The sequence below is a fragment of the Cyprinus carpio genome, chromosome B2 (genome assembly GCF_018340385.1).
Source record: "Cyprinus carpio isolate SPL01 chromosome B2, ASM1834038v1, whole genome shotgun sequence".
In the NCBI taxonomy this organism is placed as follows: Eukaryota; Metazoa; Chordata; class Actinopteri; order Cypriniformes; family Cyprinidae; genus Cyprinus; species Cyprinus carpio.
In genome coordinates this window covers 6,400,332-6,415,852 of record NC_056598.1, presented here as the reverse complement: position 1 = coordinate 6,415,852, position 15,521 = coordinate 6,400,332, and the positions used below count along the sequence as shown (strand labels likewise).

At 36.7% G+C, this 15,521-nt stretch overlaps 2 protein-coding genes across 2 annotated transcripts in view; one reads left to right on the top strand and one right to left on the bottom strand.

Annotated features, from left to right (window-relative positions):
• Positions 1-7,103, top strand: part of LOC109107726 (structural maintenance of chromosomes protein 6-like) — a 49,912-nt gene extending 42,809 nt beyond the window's left edge. The window contains exons 22-23 of the mRNA XM_019120954.2: positions 4,201-4,298; positions 6,931-7,103. Coding sequence (XP_018976499.2) covers positions 4,201-4,298; positions 6,931-7,012 — 180 coding nt within the window. The 3' untranslated portion in view covers positions 7,013-7,103. The remainder of the gene's footprint in view (positions 1-4,200; positions 4,299-6,930) is intronic.
• Positions 7,104-8,527: 1,424 nt separating this feature from the next.
• Positions 8,528-13,788, bottom strand: LOC109109875 (otolin-1-A-like). Its single transcript, XM_042717885.1, has 4 exons — positions 13,225-13,788; positions 13,046-13,135; positions 11,261-11,332; positions 8,528-9,701 (listed from the first exon to the last, which is right to left on the bottom strand). The coding sequence occupies exons 1-4, from the start codon at positions 13,667-13,669 to the stop codon at positions 8,818-8,820; spliced, it is 1,491 nt and encodes a 496-aa protein (XP_042573819.1). The 5' UTR covers positions 13,670-13,788; the 3' UTR covers positions 8,528-8,817.
• Between the last annotated feature and the right edge of the window lie 1,733 nt (positions 13,789-15,521).

The window sequence follows — 15,521 nt, the reverse complement described above, 5'->3', positions numbered from 1 at the left end:
TCCTACCTGAGCCAGGATCTCTTTCTTCAGAAAAATCATAGTCATCCCGGTGGGGAGGTGGAAGGGAGAAATAAACCTGTTAGGGTTCCCCGGTGAGAAGGAGTGCTAACCTCTGAACCAGATTCAGATTTTTCCCAGCCTCCTCTCCCTGCCACAATCTCAAACGTATGCAAAAATGCTTTGGGGTCATCCTGCTCAATCATCCTTGGAAGTGCTGTGGGTTGCGGCGTGGGTCTGACATCTGTCAAGGGGGCCCTGGAGTAGTCTGAATGAAGACGCACCAGTTCCTCCATTACATGAGTTTGCCACGCAACCAGTCATTTGATAATTGCTGCTGCTGCACCGACACATAAGTGAGATGACGGAAAGGGGTTGCCTCGCTGGGATCCTTGTATCTAGGATCTCCTGCCCGCATTCTCCACCAATGTAGCACTCCACTACAGGAAAAAAGGAGAACAGCCACCCTGATAAGTGTCTTTATTGTCTTCAAGCAGTGCAAATTTAGGTGCAATCAAACTCAAACTGTGGTGAGTAGAGCAGTTCTTCCTTGCCCAGCTAAGAGAGGGGTGTTTAGCTATTTCAATGGACATTCTACACTCACTTGGGGAAATCAGTCACTTTCTGGATAAAGAAAAGACACAGTGAGAGTCCATACCGCTCTCCTCTCATCTTCTTTGCTGGCGTTTATATCTCCCTCTAAGTGATTGCCTCATTGTCGTCAGCTGGGATCGCCAGGATTAGCATGATTAGCGTTGTCTGGGGTGACAAGTGGGTAGCAAGTGCTACTTCGTCACTATATACAGTATATATATGTATGTATGCATGTATGTAATCAATAAGGTACGAGAGGCTGTGCTGTATCGTGAATAAATCACGACTGAAGGGCGTTGTTAGGCATGACGCGGAGCGGAGTTACCACACAATAAAAATTATTAAAACCAAAAATGTATGTATTGAAATGTTACTTTTTTTGAAGCAAGTTCGTTAAATGCTGTCCTTCCGGTAAAAAAATAGCTCCTTTACAGCAACAGTAAACTGCAAGCGAATGTTCCGAACGTGCCTCATCTTATGGAGCTTAAACAAAAACAGAGAATAGGAGCTCTTATCCGCTGTAATTTTTTTTTTACACCATATATGATATTTTCTCACACACATACGTCTGCTTATCTTTCAGCATGAGATTTTTAGTTTTCAAACAGACGATTCACGGCACAGCGTGAGTTTGCAAGCATCATTACAGTGTAAACTGATGGACATACAGTACAGAATCATACCTGAAACAGAAAACTAATAAATTCAGTAATATTCCCTCCTCACTGCAACTGTAGGGCTTCCACGCAGACGTGTACACACATCAACATATCTCCACATGAGAAGGGTTTATTAGATAGGGGAAGGGCTGCGTTTCAAAGTTAATGATGAAACGTGCAACATAATGCCAGAAGGGGTCACTACTTCATTAAACAAATAACAAACAGTTAATTCTGCCAAAATACATAATACATAGAACATTTTTAATGCTAGATTATTGACTGTTTATGTTGCTATGTTGGTTGCTAAGGGTGTTGCTCAGTGATACACAGAATGTTGGGTGAAGCGGTCATAACTGTGCTGTATCATGAATAAAACAGCTGCTGACCAATCAGAATCGAGGAATAGAACTAACCGTTTAATAAATATATTAGAGCTGCACGATTAATCATTCATATTATCACAGAAATACTGGGGTAAAGTTTAGTTCAGATATAAACATTGATGTCTATGGCAACGATTAAAATAGAGCAAATCCCCTTTTGAAAGTAACTGTGCTTCAAATAACGTATGTGTCGATTGCATTGTTGATTGATTGCATTGCAAAGTGACTTAAAAATGTATTTGTCAATGAATTAATTATACATTCAAGAGAATTGTTCAAAAACGCTGATTCATCCAGTAATGAAACAAGTGAAGTAGGTTTATGAGCAAGTTGTTGAATCATTGATTCAAACATTTTTTTCATAATTTGAATATTAAAAATTGGTGTATTAAATATTGTTACAATCCTGGCTCTAGGGATGCAACATAAAGGACACAAAACAAAACTATGCGAATCAAAATAAGTTTATTTAATAACAAAAGGAAAGAAAAGGGGACTGAAGAAGCAGAAACACTGCTACTGCAGTGCTGGCTGCAAAACGAGAGAGAGAGCAAGAGCATGGGTCCTAGATTTAAAGTGACTCCCTTCAGATGGATCCAATTAACCTGTTAATTGCAGGAGAGCGACCAGGGAAACTGCAATGAAACACAGATTAAAACACTCCCACATAACAAATATATATACCAGTCAAAAGTTTTTGAACCGTAAGATGTGTAATTTTTTTTTTAAAGAAGTCTCTTCTGTTCACCAAGCCTGCATGTATTAGATCCAAAGTACAGCAAAAACAGTAACAGTTTGAAAAAAATTTACAATTTAGAAAAACTGCTTTCTATTTGAATGTATTTTAAAATGTAATTTATTCCTGTGAATATTCCTTCATTCCTTATTTCGCAATATTACTACTTTTGCTGTATTTTGGATCAAATAAATGTACGCTTGGTGAGCAGAAGAGAATTCTTTAAAAAACATTAAAAAAATCTTACTGCTCAAAAACTTTTGGACTGGTAGTTAATAATAAAGTGATAAACAATACATCCAAATTAAACAAAAAAAATCAAATAGACTGCAGCAATAATATTTTGTCACACATTATCTTGTTTAGTTTAGAATCGTGGGAGAATCATGATCTCTATTTGAGACAATAAAAATCATGATTCTCAATTTATCCAGCTCTTATACATATATATATATATATATATATATATATATATATATATATATATATATATATATATATATATATATACAGTACAGGTCAAAAGTTTGGAAACATTACTATTTTTAATGTTTTTGAAAGAAGGTTTCTTCTGCTCATCAAGCCTGCATTTATTTGATCAAAAATACAGGAAAAAAATGTAATATTGTGATATATTATTACAATTTAAAATAATTGTTTTTAAATTTATTATACTTTAAATTATCATTTATTAATATTATTCAAAAGCTGAATTTTTAGGATCATTATCACATGATCCTTTAGAAATCATTCTAATATGATGATTCATTATCAAAGTTGGAAACAGTTCTGCTGCTTAATATTTTTTCAGAACATGTGATACTTTTTTAGGATACTTTGATGAATAAAAAGTAAAAAAAAAAAAAAACTATGTTTTTAAAATATAAATATTTTGTAATAACAATATACACTACTGGTCAGTAATTTGAGGTCAGTAATTTTTTTTCTTTCTTTTTTTTAAATAAAATCAATACTTTTATTCAGCAAGGATGTGTTAAATTGATAAAAAGTGATAGTAAAGAAAATATATTATTAGAATATATATTATTATAAAAAAAAATATTTTGAATAAATGCAGTTCTTTTGAACCTTTTATTCATCAAATATATTAGACAGCAGAACTGTTTCCAACACTCATAATAAATCAGAATATTAGAATGAGGCTGGAGTAATGATGCTGAAAATTCAGCTTTGCATCACAGGAATAAATTATTTTTTTAAAGTATATTCAAATAGAAAACTATTATTTTAAGTTGTAATAATATTTCACAATATTACTGTCTTTTCTGTATTTTTGATCAAATAAATGCAGGCTTGATGAGCAGAAGAGACTTCTTTCAAAAACATTAAAAATAGTAATGTTTAGTAATGTTAATATATATAGGCTAAAGCAATCCTTTTTTTATCAAAGAATCAAGTAAATTGAAAATAACTTGCTAAAAAGTATTTTATGGATTTTGTTAATATTTACTAATTTAATCAGGATTTTGTCTTCGGTGTATAATTTGGGTGCTGCAACTGGTAACCATTTTTTCACAGTTTAGCTTTTTGTAGTTCATTTAAACTGTCAAACAATGTTAACAAATGAATTTTTACAAATAGAAAAATGTAATGTTGTCTCTCTGTTTAATATGGCCATAAAGTATGCATACATAATTATGCAAATAAAAAAAAAAAAAAAAACACTGGACACTGCTGTCACTGCTTGATGTATCATGTAAAGTAGCCAATAAATTGTTGTGTGAAAACAATATATTTGTCATGGCTAGGTGAATCAGGTGACTGGAGAAGAGCATGCAGTCACTGTATTGTGTGTTTGCTCTCTCAGGACTTTGTGAACCGGAGGATCTCCACGGACATGATGCTGAAGATCGCTGCCAGTCAGCGCTACAGACAGTTTATTTTCCTCACAACAGAGGGCATGAGGTAAAGAGCTTCTATAGTCTTCATGCAGAAATGTGTAGATGTACAGTGCCCTCCATAAGTACTGGAACAGTAAAGACAAAATTGCTCTGTTTGCTCTGGAGTCAAGATATCTGTAAATATTAGGGGTGTAATGATTCACTCGTTTTCTTGATGCATCGATTACAAACCCTGACGATGCATTTGCATCGATCCTGAACATGGATTTTTGAATCGTGAATCGTCGATCTCGGACAGTAATTGATTTAAAATGCTAAGAATCGAATGAAGCGCGATTTCTATAGGGATTCAATGCTTTTAAAATATATTCACATTAAATGACTACAAGTACGAATTAATGGAGACCTTGAACAGTGTTCATGCCTTGCATCTCTCCTTCGTGCACGCCACAATTTACCGCCTTTGACTGTCACAGGATTGCGCTCACGCTCCATTCATCTCGTTGACATATTTTTGAGCAGCTGATGTGTGATCTCTCCTTAGGACTCATGGCCAGTAATGCTAAAGTGAAGTAGTTTTACTTTTCTGTAGTTTTTCAATGTCTCTCGGTCATACCGACAGCGTTACCTGAGCAGTTGAAGGCTGCAAATTTATTGCATGGACGGAGCAGAAATGTAAGTGTCTAAAGCAGTGGTTCCCAAACCTGTCCTGGAGGTCCCCCCTGCCCTGCACCTTTTGTATGTCTCCCTTATCTAACACACCTGATTTCAATCATCAGCTCGTTAGAAGAGACTGCAAGAACTAAACTAGGTGACATGATTAGGGAGACATACAAAATGTGCAGGGCAGGGGGTCCTCCAGGACAGGTTTGGGAACCACTGGTCTGAAGCATACGCACAGTTCCATTGAATGATAAATGTGTTTTAACAATGTCGTTGAACCAAATGTTGTGGCTGCTGTGCAATTTGCCCCTGACTAAACATTTGAAGAATTTAGGGGAAGCATTTAAATAATCTTGTGAATACACTTAAAGAATGCAAAATCGAATCATATCAAATTTAATTGTGAATCTAATCGAATTTAATTGTTCTGAATTGGCAAAAATCGTTCTTGAATCGAATCGATTCATCCAAACATTCACAGCCCTAGTCTATATGATTAAAAGATGAATATGAGACAAAACTACAGAATGTCACATTTTATTATTGGGTGATTCAACACAGATGTTTTACCAGCTAAGAAGATCAGCACTTTTAGAGTTTCATCCCCCTATTGGATGTGAGCATATAAGTATTAGAACAGTTGCCTCTCAGGGCTGTGATCAAGTAATCATCTGTGTCCTGTTGCATTAATTATTCAGATATTAAAAGCAGGGAATGTGCCATATCAGTTATATCCATGTCTTCTACATTCTGAGTCTTGCATTTGATGACACACATAAACCAGGATGAAGACGAGGGAGCTGAGTTTGAGAGAAAAAAAGCAAGCAATTTGGATGCTAAAAGAAAAGAGGAAGTCAATTAGAGCTATAGCAAAACAAAGGGCATGGAGAAATCAAGAGTTTGGAAACCACCGGCAACATCAGCAACCAACGACGACCTGATCGACTTAGAAAAACAACATAAAATCTGTGAAAATTAACCCTAAAATTTGTGTTAGTGAAATCACCAACAACCTCCAGAAAGCTGGGGTGATGCTCTGACAATCTACAGTCCACAGAAGACACAAACCTCTGACTAGCACCAAAAATAAAAAGGCAAGATTAGAGTTAGCAAAAAAAGCACAAAGGTGAGCCAGTAGAGTTTTAGAACAGAGTTTATGGACCGATGAGACAATGATTAACCTTTATCTAAGTGATGGGAAAGCAAAAGTGTAGAGAAAAAAGGGAACTGCAAATAATCCTAAGCATACAACCTCAACTGTAAAGCATGGTAAAGGTATTATCATGCATGGGCATGCATGGCTGAATTTGGAAGAGTACAAAACCATCTTGACTACCAATATTCAAGAAAACATCACCAGACTCATCAGAAAGCGCTTCATATTGCATCAGGACAATGACCCAAAACACCCTGCCAGTTCAGTCAAGGATTTTATCAGGGCAAAGAAATGGAAAGTGTTAGACTGGTCAAGTCAATCTCCAGATACTGTAGCTTGAACATGAATTTCACCATCTGAAGAGGAGACTAAAAACAGAAACTCCCCAAAACAAGCAACAGTTGGAATTGCCTGCATTAAAGACTGGGAAAACCATTTCAAAGGAATAAGACCAAGAGTCTGGTGATGTCTGTGAGTCACTCTGATTGCATGCAAGGGATCTGCAACTAAATAATAGCTTTTAATCTTTTACATCTGCCTTAAGTTCAACTGTTCCAATACATATGCGCACATCAGATAGTGGGATGAACTCTAAAAGCACTGTCCTTTTTATTTGGTAAAACATGTATGTGTTAAAACAGCTAATAATAAAAGGTAACATTCTGTAGTTTTGTCTCATATTCATCTTTTAATCATGTTTGCACATATCTTGACTACACAGCAAACAAAGCAGTTTTGTCTTTACTGTCCCAATACTTATGGAGGACACTGTAGTTAGATTAGAAGACATGATTACCTTATTTTGTATAATTTATAACGCTGTTTTGAATTGATAGTCCTAGTAGAAATGTAATGTTCTCTTCTTTCTGTATCCCAGTTCTCTGCATGGTAATAGCCTGATCCGCATCCTCCGTCTGAGTGACCCTGACCGGTCACTTGGTCAGACGAACACAGAATGATGCTGCTATCCTTTGAACCTCATCTTATATGTATCAGCCAAATCAAGTCAAATCAGGCAAAGTACTTATAGCTTACAACTGCACTTTACGGTTCTATGTGCAAAAGTTTACAGGCTTTTTTTTCTAAGATCATTTAAATTTACATTTATAAATAATTTGGTCATTTAAAACCAAAATTTGCAGATTCAGTTTTTTAAATGTTTCTAAAATAATATTTTTTAGGTTTTATAAAAATGTTTGTGATTGCAATGTTATTTGCATTTATACCTGTTGAATAAGGCATATAAAGGCAGCAGTTAGCGTGTTGCTTTTATTTGTTTTTATTTCATTTTCAGTCTTCCACTGTTTTATTTTTATCACTAAACTAATTAAGAAATTAGAATGTTTGTAGTATAACAAGAAATAATCTGTCACTATTTTGTTTAATCATTTAAAAATGCATTTTTTTTTATTTTAACAGTATGGAAAAATGAAAAGTCTGTTTCAGTTGAAGGAAATCACATGAGAGACATAAGAGAGAACCGTATTACATGTTTTCCATTTCCCTTTTTTTGTATTTACAACAAATTATGAATCTTTAAACAATGACCGTGAATACATCTGGCTTTTGAATGGGCAGAATGCAAATAATGCTATAAATTGTGGTTTCCCAGTAAAGCTTATGACATACAGTCACAATGGCACTGATTCAGTTCTGTGGTACTCTTTAAACCTGCACTTCAGTAGCCACTGCATGATGGCTTCCATTTGTCTCTGAGTCTCTTACTTGACTCACAGTTCCTCTTTGTGGAGTCAACTTGTCATTGCTAGTTACATCCTGTCATTTTTTTAAGGCAGTTCCCCTTGACATACATTTGTGGTTTTTATGATTGATTGTGTGCAAACTGGGGACTGAACATTATGTCACCTGTTCATTGCTCATTCATTGTTCAATGTTTTCTATTAGATTTTAGTCAGAATATATTCAAACATATGGACTGAATCATTATTTACAGAGTATTGAAATCGACCTTTGTGAGTTTTTATCTTTGTATGTTAACTTAAGTCAGAAATACTGTACATTTTAAATGTATTTTTCTTTTTAAGGATAGCTTCGGCAACTTATAGCAGAAACAAGCATTTCAAATTTATAGTATTTCTTTGGAAAATAGTCCAAAAAAATAATGACTCCTAATGAACTACAGAGATTGTTGTCCAATCAAATTCTCTGTATTATGAGAATGTCCCTTCCTCAATACCATTTGAATTATAAATATGTAAATATAAAGTCTATATGTAACAGTTATAATCTTTCAGATTGAGTATATTTTTAAGGATATACATCCTTAAATTATACAAAAAAACCCTGAAAAACTATTTAAATGTTAAAGGTATCATTTAAAATGAACAAAACTAAGTCTTGCATTTATATAAATGAAATTAATATTACATAAAATGTTTTTTTTTTTTTTTAAATCACAGCGTGGGTAAGAAAGCAAGACAGAATTAAATCATTATTATTTTAGTGCATTTGCTGCTAGCTATTTTGTATAAATATGTAAAGAGCTACAAAATAGCTGCCACAAAGTATCAGCTTATAAAAAAATTCCAACACAATCCAGCATTCATAGTCCTGGCCATGAAACAGGTACAGTGCAGGTAGCATAATAATTAGTGGCTGTACGGTTACTGTTAGTAGATGGATCTAATTTCAGGTCTCAAGTAATATTGGTCCTTAGGTGATATAGGTGGCTTTCGTTTCACCCCTACAAAATGAAGTACTGGTCTAAAATGGTTCATCCAGAAGTCAGGGTGATTCCTGGCCGTCAGTCCTTGATGGCATCAGCATAGAGCAGGAATCCAGAGAACGTGCTGTCATCCTCGCTGCTGGAATAAACACCGTTCCAGTCCCGCAGAGTCTCCAGCCAGACCTGGTCTCCAGATGATAGACGGAGCACTGCCATGTTGGAGGCCTGGTCAATGTCCTGGCCGTAAAGGGAGTCGCGAGTTCGCAGTTTCCGAATGCCGTTCACCACCAAGGCTGCACGCAGGGGACGATTACGCACTGTTATGTAGTAGGAAAAGACATAAACACCCCCATGAGTGCAGTTGAACTTACTGGCGTGGGGGTCCCAGTGACCCTCCTCGTTGTAAATGACTTTGTCAAACTTGATCGGTAGGCCAGGTGGCGGGAACGATCGGCTGGGAAAGAGACCAACGCTGAAGGCTGAGCGCTTCTGAACCGCAGGTTCACCCTTAAAGCCCTTGAATCCCCTAACACCTCGTGCTCCCTTCAGGCCTCGTGTGCCTTTCATCCCTGGCATCCCTCTCTGCCCTGGTGGTCCATGGGGTCCTGGAGGACCAGGCTCTCCCTGCTTACCTGGGGGTCCTGGGTCTCCCTTTGAACCCTTGGCCCCAGGAAGCCCATCTGTGCCGTTCAGACCTGGCACACCCATGTCTCCTTTTGGCCCTTGAGGCCCTGGCTCCCCCATAATGCCTTTCTGTCCTTTCTCTCCATATGGACACTCTCCTTTGTCACCCTTCTCCCCCTTGATGCCATCTGGTCCGGGGGGGCCAGCTGGTCCTTGTATGCCAGGCTCGCCCACCTCTCCCTTTGTTCCATTCCAGCCAGGCTCTCCCCTGTCCCCTGGGTCTCCTTTCAGCCCGATTAAACCTGTATCTCCTTTGTCTCCTTTGAGGCCCATTTCACCTGCACACATCAAGTGGAATTTGAAATATAAGGCCCATTCTCTGGTAAATGTTACTGTATAATACTTTTTTTGAAAGGCTACTGCTGAACACTTTAATATGTCAACCTTACTTCAATTTTCCCACAATAAGTGCCACAACCACCGTAGACACTGAGGGATCACCACGTGGTATTTTCGTGGGGGATTTTGCATTATAACATGGTTAAATAGAAAGTAAGGGACAGATAAAAACTCTAGATTCTCAAAAGCATTTTCCAAAAATGAAAACATAAATGCCAGTAGTTATTTACCTTTAACCCTAAAGCTCTACATTATTTCAACCCCATCACAGTTAGTCAATTATTCATATACTTAAATAACTGAGTAAATTATGATAGTATCACTTAGTTTCAGAAATTACACATAATTAAAAAGAAAGAGGGAAAAAAAGTAATCAACCTTGTTAGAGTTAGGAGCCATAACAGAATTTAAATATTGAGCTTCATGAAGTCAGTGTAGATGTAAAAAAATGCTTAAAGTTCCATCTCTTTGAACTGTCTGGTCTGAAAGATTTTTATGGCACTAAAAGATCAAAACATTTTTGGAAAGAGGGGGAAATGTCACATCGTAACGGGGTTGAACAATAAGTAAGGGACCAATGCAAATTCTAGAATCTCAAAAAATGTGTTAAGCATTTTAGAAAAAAATAATAATTAAAACATGCAATAATAAATACCAGAAGTTATTTATTACTAAACTCTATATTATTTAAACCCTGTGACAGTTCACTTGCAATTCTTATACTTGGATAATGGAGTAAATTCTAATAGCACTGCTTAGTTTTGGTGTACCTTGTAAGAAAATGCACATAATTAAAAAAAAAAAAAATTATCACACTTATTAGGACTTCAAATATTGAGCTTGATAAGGTCCATATAAACTAATGAAATAATTATAAAGGCTGCAAAATAACCTGTAAAATATATGTCCATAACAGAGTTGAACAAAGTAAGGGACAGATACAAATTCTAGATTCTCAAAAATGCATATAAAGCATTTTAGAAAAATAAATCAACATAATGAAAACATGGTATAATAAATACCAGTAGTTATTCATTCTAATTCTACAGTATTTCAACCCTGTCCCAGTTCAACTGCAATTCTTATATTATTTATTTGTTAGAACCATGTGGTCCGAAAGACCACTCCCTTTAATATGTCAAACTGTCATTTTGAAAAGGATGGAAAGTGTCAAATAACAGGTTGAACAAAGTGTGGGACAAAGACAAATTCTGCATTTTCTCTGGAGGACATTCTGTGTATATATATATATATATATATATATATATATATATATATATATATATATATATATATATATATATATATATATAATATATAAGATTAATGCTCTTAAGAAGTTCTGTCAGATAATGTGTCAGCAATTCAGTTCAGATAATTCAGTCCCCCTGAATTAGTAAACCATAGCACTATTTCTTGAGAACAGTCCATAAACCAACATAGCAAGCATAACATAGAATCAAATACTGGGTTAGGGATTTGTCACAGATGAATGTACCTTTCTCTCCTTGTTTCCCAGTGACACCGGAAATCCCGGATAGCCCACTAACTCCAGGATCACCTTTCTCTCCTGAAGGAGGAAAGGACATCTGTTAACAAACTTACAAGCATTATCTGTGCAGTAACTACAACAATGGGACATTGTGTTTAAGACAGAACACGCTGTTTTGGAAATGTGTTGTTTGGCTCACAGTGCGTAAAGAAAGATCTCTCCGGATACGTTTGCATTTTGTTCTCATACCTTCACTTAGTATTGTCATCGTCTACTCTTTGATAACACTGTTTATCAAAATTAGTGCTGTCAAACGATTAATCACATCCAAAATGAAAGTTTTTAACATAATATGTGTATGTACTGTGTATATTTATTACACATATATAAACACACACGCATACAGTATATATTGCATGTATATATTAATTTTCATATAATTGATATATATATATATATATAAATATTTTACATGTATAAACTTAACTTATTTCTCCTAAATATAAACATGGATTTGTGTGTATTTTTATATGCATAATAAATATACACAGTACACACACATATATTATGTAAACAAAAACTTTTATTTTGGATGCGATTAATCGTTTGACAGCACTAATCAAAATAGATCTCCATCCTTATGAATACACAGGTTTACAAGAAAACAAAACCCCTGAACACTGGTGTATTTATTTATTCCAGTGGTGAAGAGCTTGCTTGGGCTAGAAAGAGAGAAGAATCAGAGATTTAAGCTTTGCAGACAACCTTTAGTGTAATCCCAGGGAACTTGTATTACCAGTTACAAGACAAATTGTAGGTTTTGCCAACTTGTGTGAGCATGCAGCACTAAAGGAAAGGGAAACATTTAGTCTGTTTGATTTAGGCGTGGTAATAGTTTTCTTTCTTTTTTTGGTAGGGACACAGGAGGAGAAGCATTGAGAATACACACACAAACTCCATGTAATTATCCTTAACTAAAGTCAAGGTCTTCTCCAGTGTTTGTCCTTCTTGCAAAACAGGGATATTTGTATACACAATCAACAGATGAGTGCCCCTAATCCTTTGTTTATAACTTTGGGTAGACTAACTGCCATATGTGGAAGTTGTGAAAGAAACAAAATATGGTCCTTTTGTAAACAGTACTTGCCTAAATTTCTTTCCACTCCTGTTTATGGAAGCTTTAGAACTTACATAATATCATTAAACACTAAGTTCTTTCTTTTTCTGCAGGTTACATTGATTCACTGACCAACGACTTGCAAAAAAATCTCTTAACCAATTTGTTGAAACACAGTTTCTGTATCCAAATATGCCTACTACCCTATTATATAATAACTGAAAAACAGCATGTGAAATTGTCTGAATTTGTTGTATTCATTAAATAGTAGCCTAAAAATACATGGATGACCTAGTAGGAGTTGTGAAAGGCAGTGAAGCGATGCAACTGACGCCATAGGTCCCATGACATATAAAACATGGCATATGTAGTATGGCCAGGTTTCATTGATACTTTACAGAACATACTGTTTACCGGTTGCAAAGTTCATGATTGAGTGAAATGTGATGTCGGACGCAGTCACAAGTTAATGCAGACACAAACAATTATATAAACAATGACTGAGTCATTGAATGGTTCACTCAAAAACACTAATTGTGAAAATGGAATGAGAATGTAATGGGCAATATTGTGTCAAAAATGTACTCAACATCAACCTCTTGTTTATTTAACTGTTTTGATCTCATGCTAATGCTTATGTTACACACACAAACACATGACATTACTATACAGACCTTTTCCTCCATGAGGCCCCTGGGCGCCAGTGAGTCCATTCTGACCTGGAGGTCCAGGAGGTCCCATCTCCCCCTTTTCGCCTGGAATACCTTACAAGATGAGAAATACAGGGCAAAGTTGGCAAAGTTTAATTAAGCATTTGATTGAGATATAATAGATGACAACTAGACAAACTTACCTGGCAATCCCTTTTCTCCCACCGGTCCTAGAGGACCTCTCTCTGGTGGACAGCACTCACAGAAGTTGAAAAAGCACTCGTTGTAGTCCATTGTGTAGTTCCCTGGGCCAACCCGGGGAGGGAGCATGGCCTCCGTGTGGTAGTCTGCAGAATAAGCATCACTGGAGTAGGTGGTGCTGTCAGTGGGGGAAGTAGAGTAAGCGTCCATCATGGAGTCTGTGACTTCCTCTGTGATGCCACTGGCGGTGGGGCTCACGGTGGTGGTGATCGGATGGGACCCCAGGCGGCCGGGGGGCTGTGGAGGACCCCCTTCGTCTCGAGGCACAGGCTTCTTAGTGGGTTTCAGTAGTGGCCAGTGTGTGGTCTTGGGTAGTGATGCTTGATTCCCTGCTGTTACCACCAGCAAGGCCATCAGCAGGATGACCGGGTGGACAATATTGGGCATTGTACAAGTACCTGCACATAAACAGCAACAAATGCACTGCAGAGGATGCCAAATGGAAGCTGATAAACTAGCCCTCCTGAAAAAAACAGCATATGCTTGTTAGGTATGTATTGAAGCTGGGATGCTGGTTTACGCTGGTTCTTTGCAGGTTTAAGCTGGTCCTTTGCCAGCACATGACCAGCATAAACCAGCAAAGGACCATTTTAACCCAGCATAAACCAGCATCCCAGTGTCAAAACATACATAACCAGCATATGCTGTTTTTTTTCAACAGGGAGATCTTTACATTTTCTGAAGAACAAAATACCACTAAAACTTACCTAGTCGTTGACTTGCGTGCCGCCTCTCCGTTCGCTTCTCTAAGAGAAAACTGCATCCAGATCACTACCTTTTAACTACCAGTGCCTCCCCATCACCCCTCGGTCCAGCCAATGAGTGTTTTCTACTGCATGGGCAGGTGACATACACTTGGCACAGGCCTGCGGATTTGATACCTGAGGAGAAGCCTAATGAGATGGCTTTAGAAAGTTAACGTACAGTATCAGTCCTTCTTACTCTCATGCATCTGTGTTATACCACTTAAAAGGACAATTAAAGTGCAGATGTTTGCACATACGAGTATATGCACATACACCTGTCTGTGTCCTGTTCTGTTTTGTGTCTGTGATTTTCTTAAAGCTCTCTTACAAAGTTTCAGTAGCAAAATTGCATGCTGCCCAATGTTAAACATAGGTCGAAGAAGTCATGATTTTCCCAAGGATCAAAGAGAATCAGAGACTTCTGGGGGATTTTTGAATGGTCTCAGTGGAGAAAACACCAACACTTGAAGGGCGAATGGTCATGTATCCTAGACGCCTTCAAACCCTTCCATCAGACACACAGTCTACTTCCTAACAGTGTAAAAGTACAAAATTTGAACGAAGAAACCTGGGGTCAAAACTGCCTTCTACAGAAATGTGGCCTGAATTCTGTGTAACTGGTCCATTTGGCCGAAGCTCAAAGGGAAGTTAAATAATCAAAGCAAATGAGATGTTGGCCCATGAAACAAAGTCATGGCAGCCTTTCTGCAGCCCTCCTTCAGGGAATCCATCACTAGTGACTTTGATATCTCAGAGGGTTACTGACCAGAGTAACCCCAGAGTTGAGCATCTCGTACCTCACGGTGTGATATGATGTCTCCCAGCGGTGCAATGACATCATTCAAGGAAAAAGCTTTTAAATTACACCTCCAGTGTTTGTCAGATCAGTAGTGTGTGATTAAAGCGTGACTGTGTTCAGACCGAGTTTAGTGCATTTTAAACAGGACATACATTTCAACAACTTCCATATCACCTAAACTTTTACATTATCTGGAGAAACGTGCTGCCACCACAATACTATGGTGTCGCTATTGTGTATAATATCACCATCAGTATAAGTCTATGGGTTTTATTGTTGTTTTATTGTTGGAGCATGTGGTGTACTTGCAGGAAAAAAAGCATAAAAATGAGGCAAACCCTGCTGACCCTTGTGACTGTTTCAAGATCAAAGTCTTTCAAAGATTAGTTCATGTTGTAAAATTTCTTATGGTGTGAACTCACTAAAAACATTTATTTATTAATAATCATGAATAAAAATTATAATTATCAAAATAATTATTATTGAAGTAGCCTATTTATAGGCTACTTATAGGAAAAATATATTTGCATATAACATATTCAAGGTGTAAAAAAATTTTTATTAATTTTTACTTGGTTACACCACGTTACATTTTTAATCACTGAAGTCAACTTTTGTTGAAAATCATATAAAGGTTTTTCAAAATCATAAGAAACAACTTGACAAATGTGTTTTAATGTTTTAAAACCATTTT

Excerpts from the sequence above, each read along its gene's own strand:
- LOC109109875 (XM_042717885.1), bottom strand. The coding sequence starts at position 13,669 with ATGCCCAATATTGTCCACCCGGTCATCCTGCTGATGGCCTTGCTGGTG. Across the intron at positions 13,136-13,224 it reads GGGAGAAAAGGGATTGCCAG|GTATTCCAGGCGAAAAGGGG; the intron begins GTAAGTTTGTCT and ends TCATCTTGTAAG. Across the intron at positions 11,333-13,045 it reads GGGGCCTCATGGAGGAAAAG|GAGAGAAAGGTGATCCTGGA; the intron begins GTCTGTATAGTA and ends TTCCTCCTTCAG.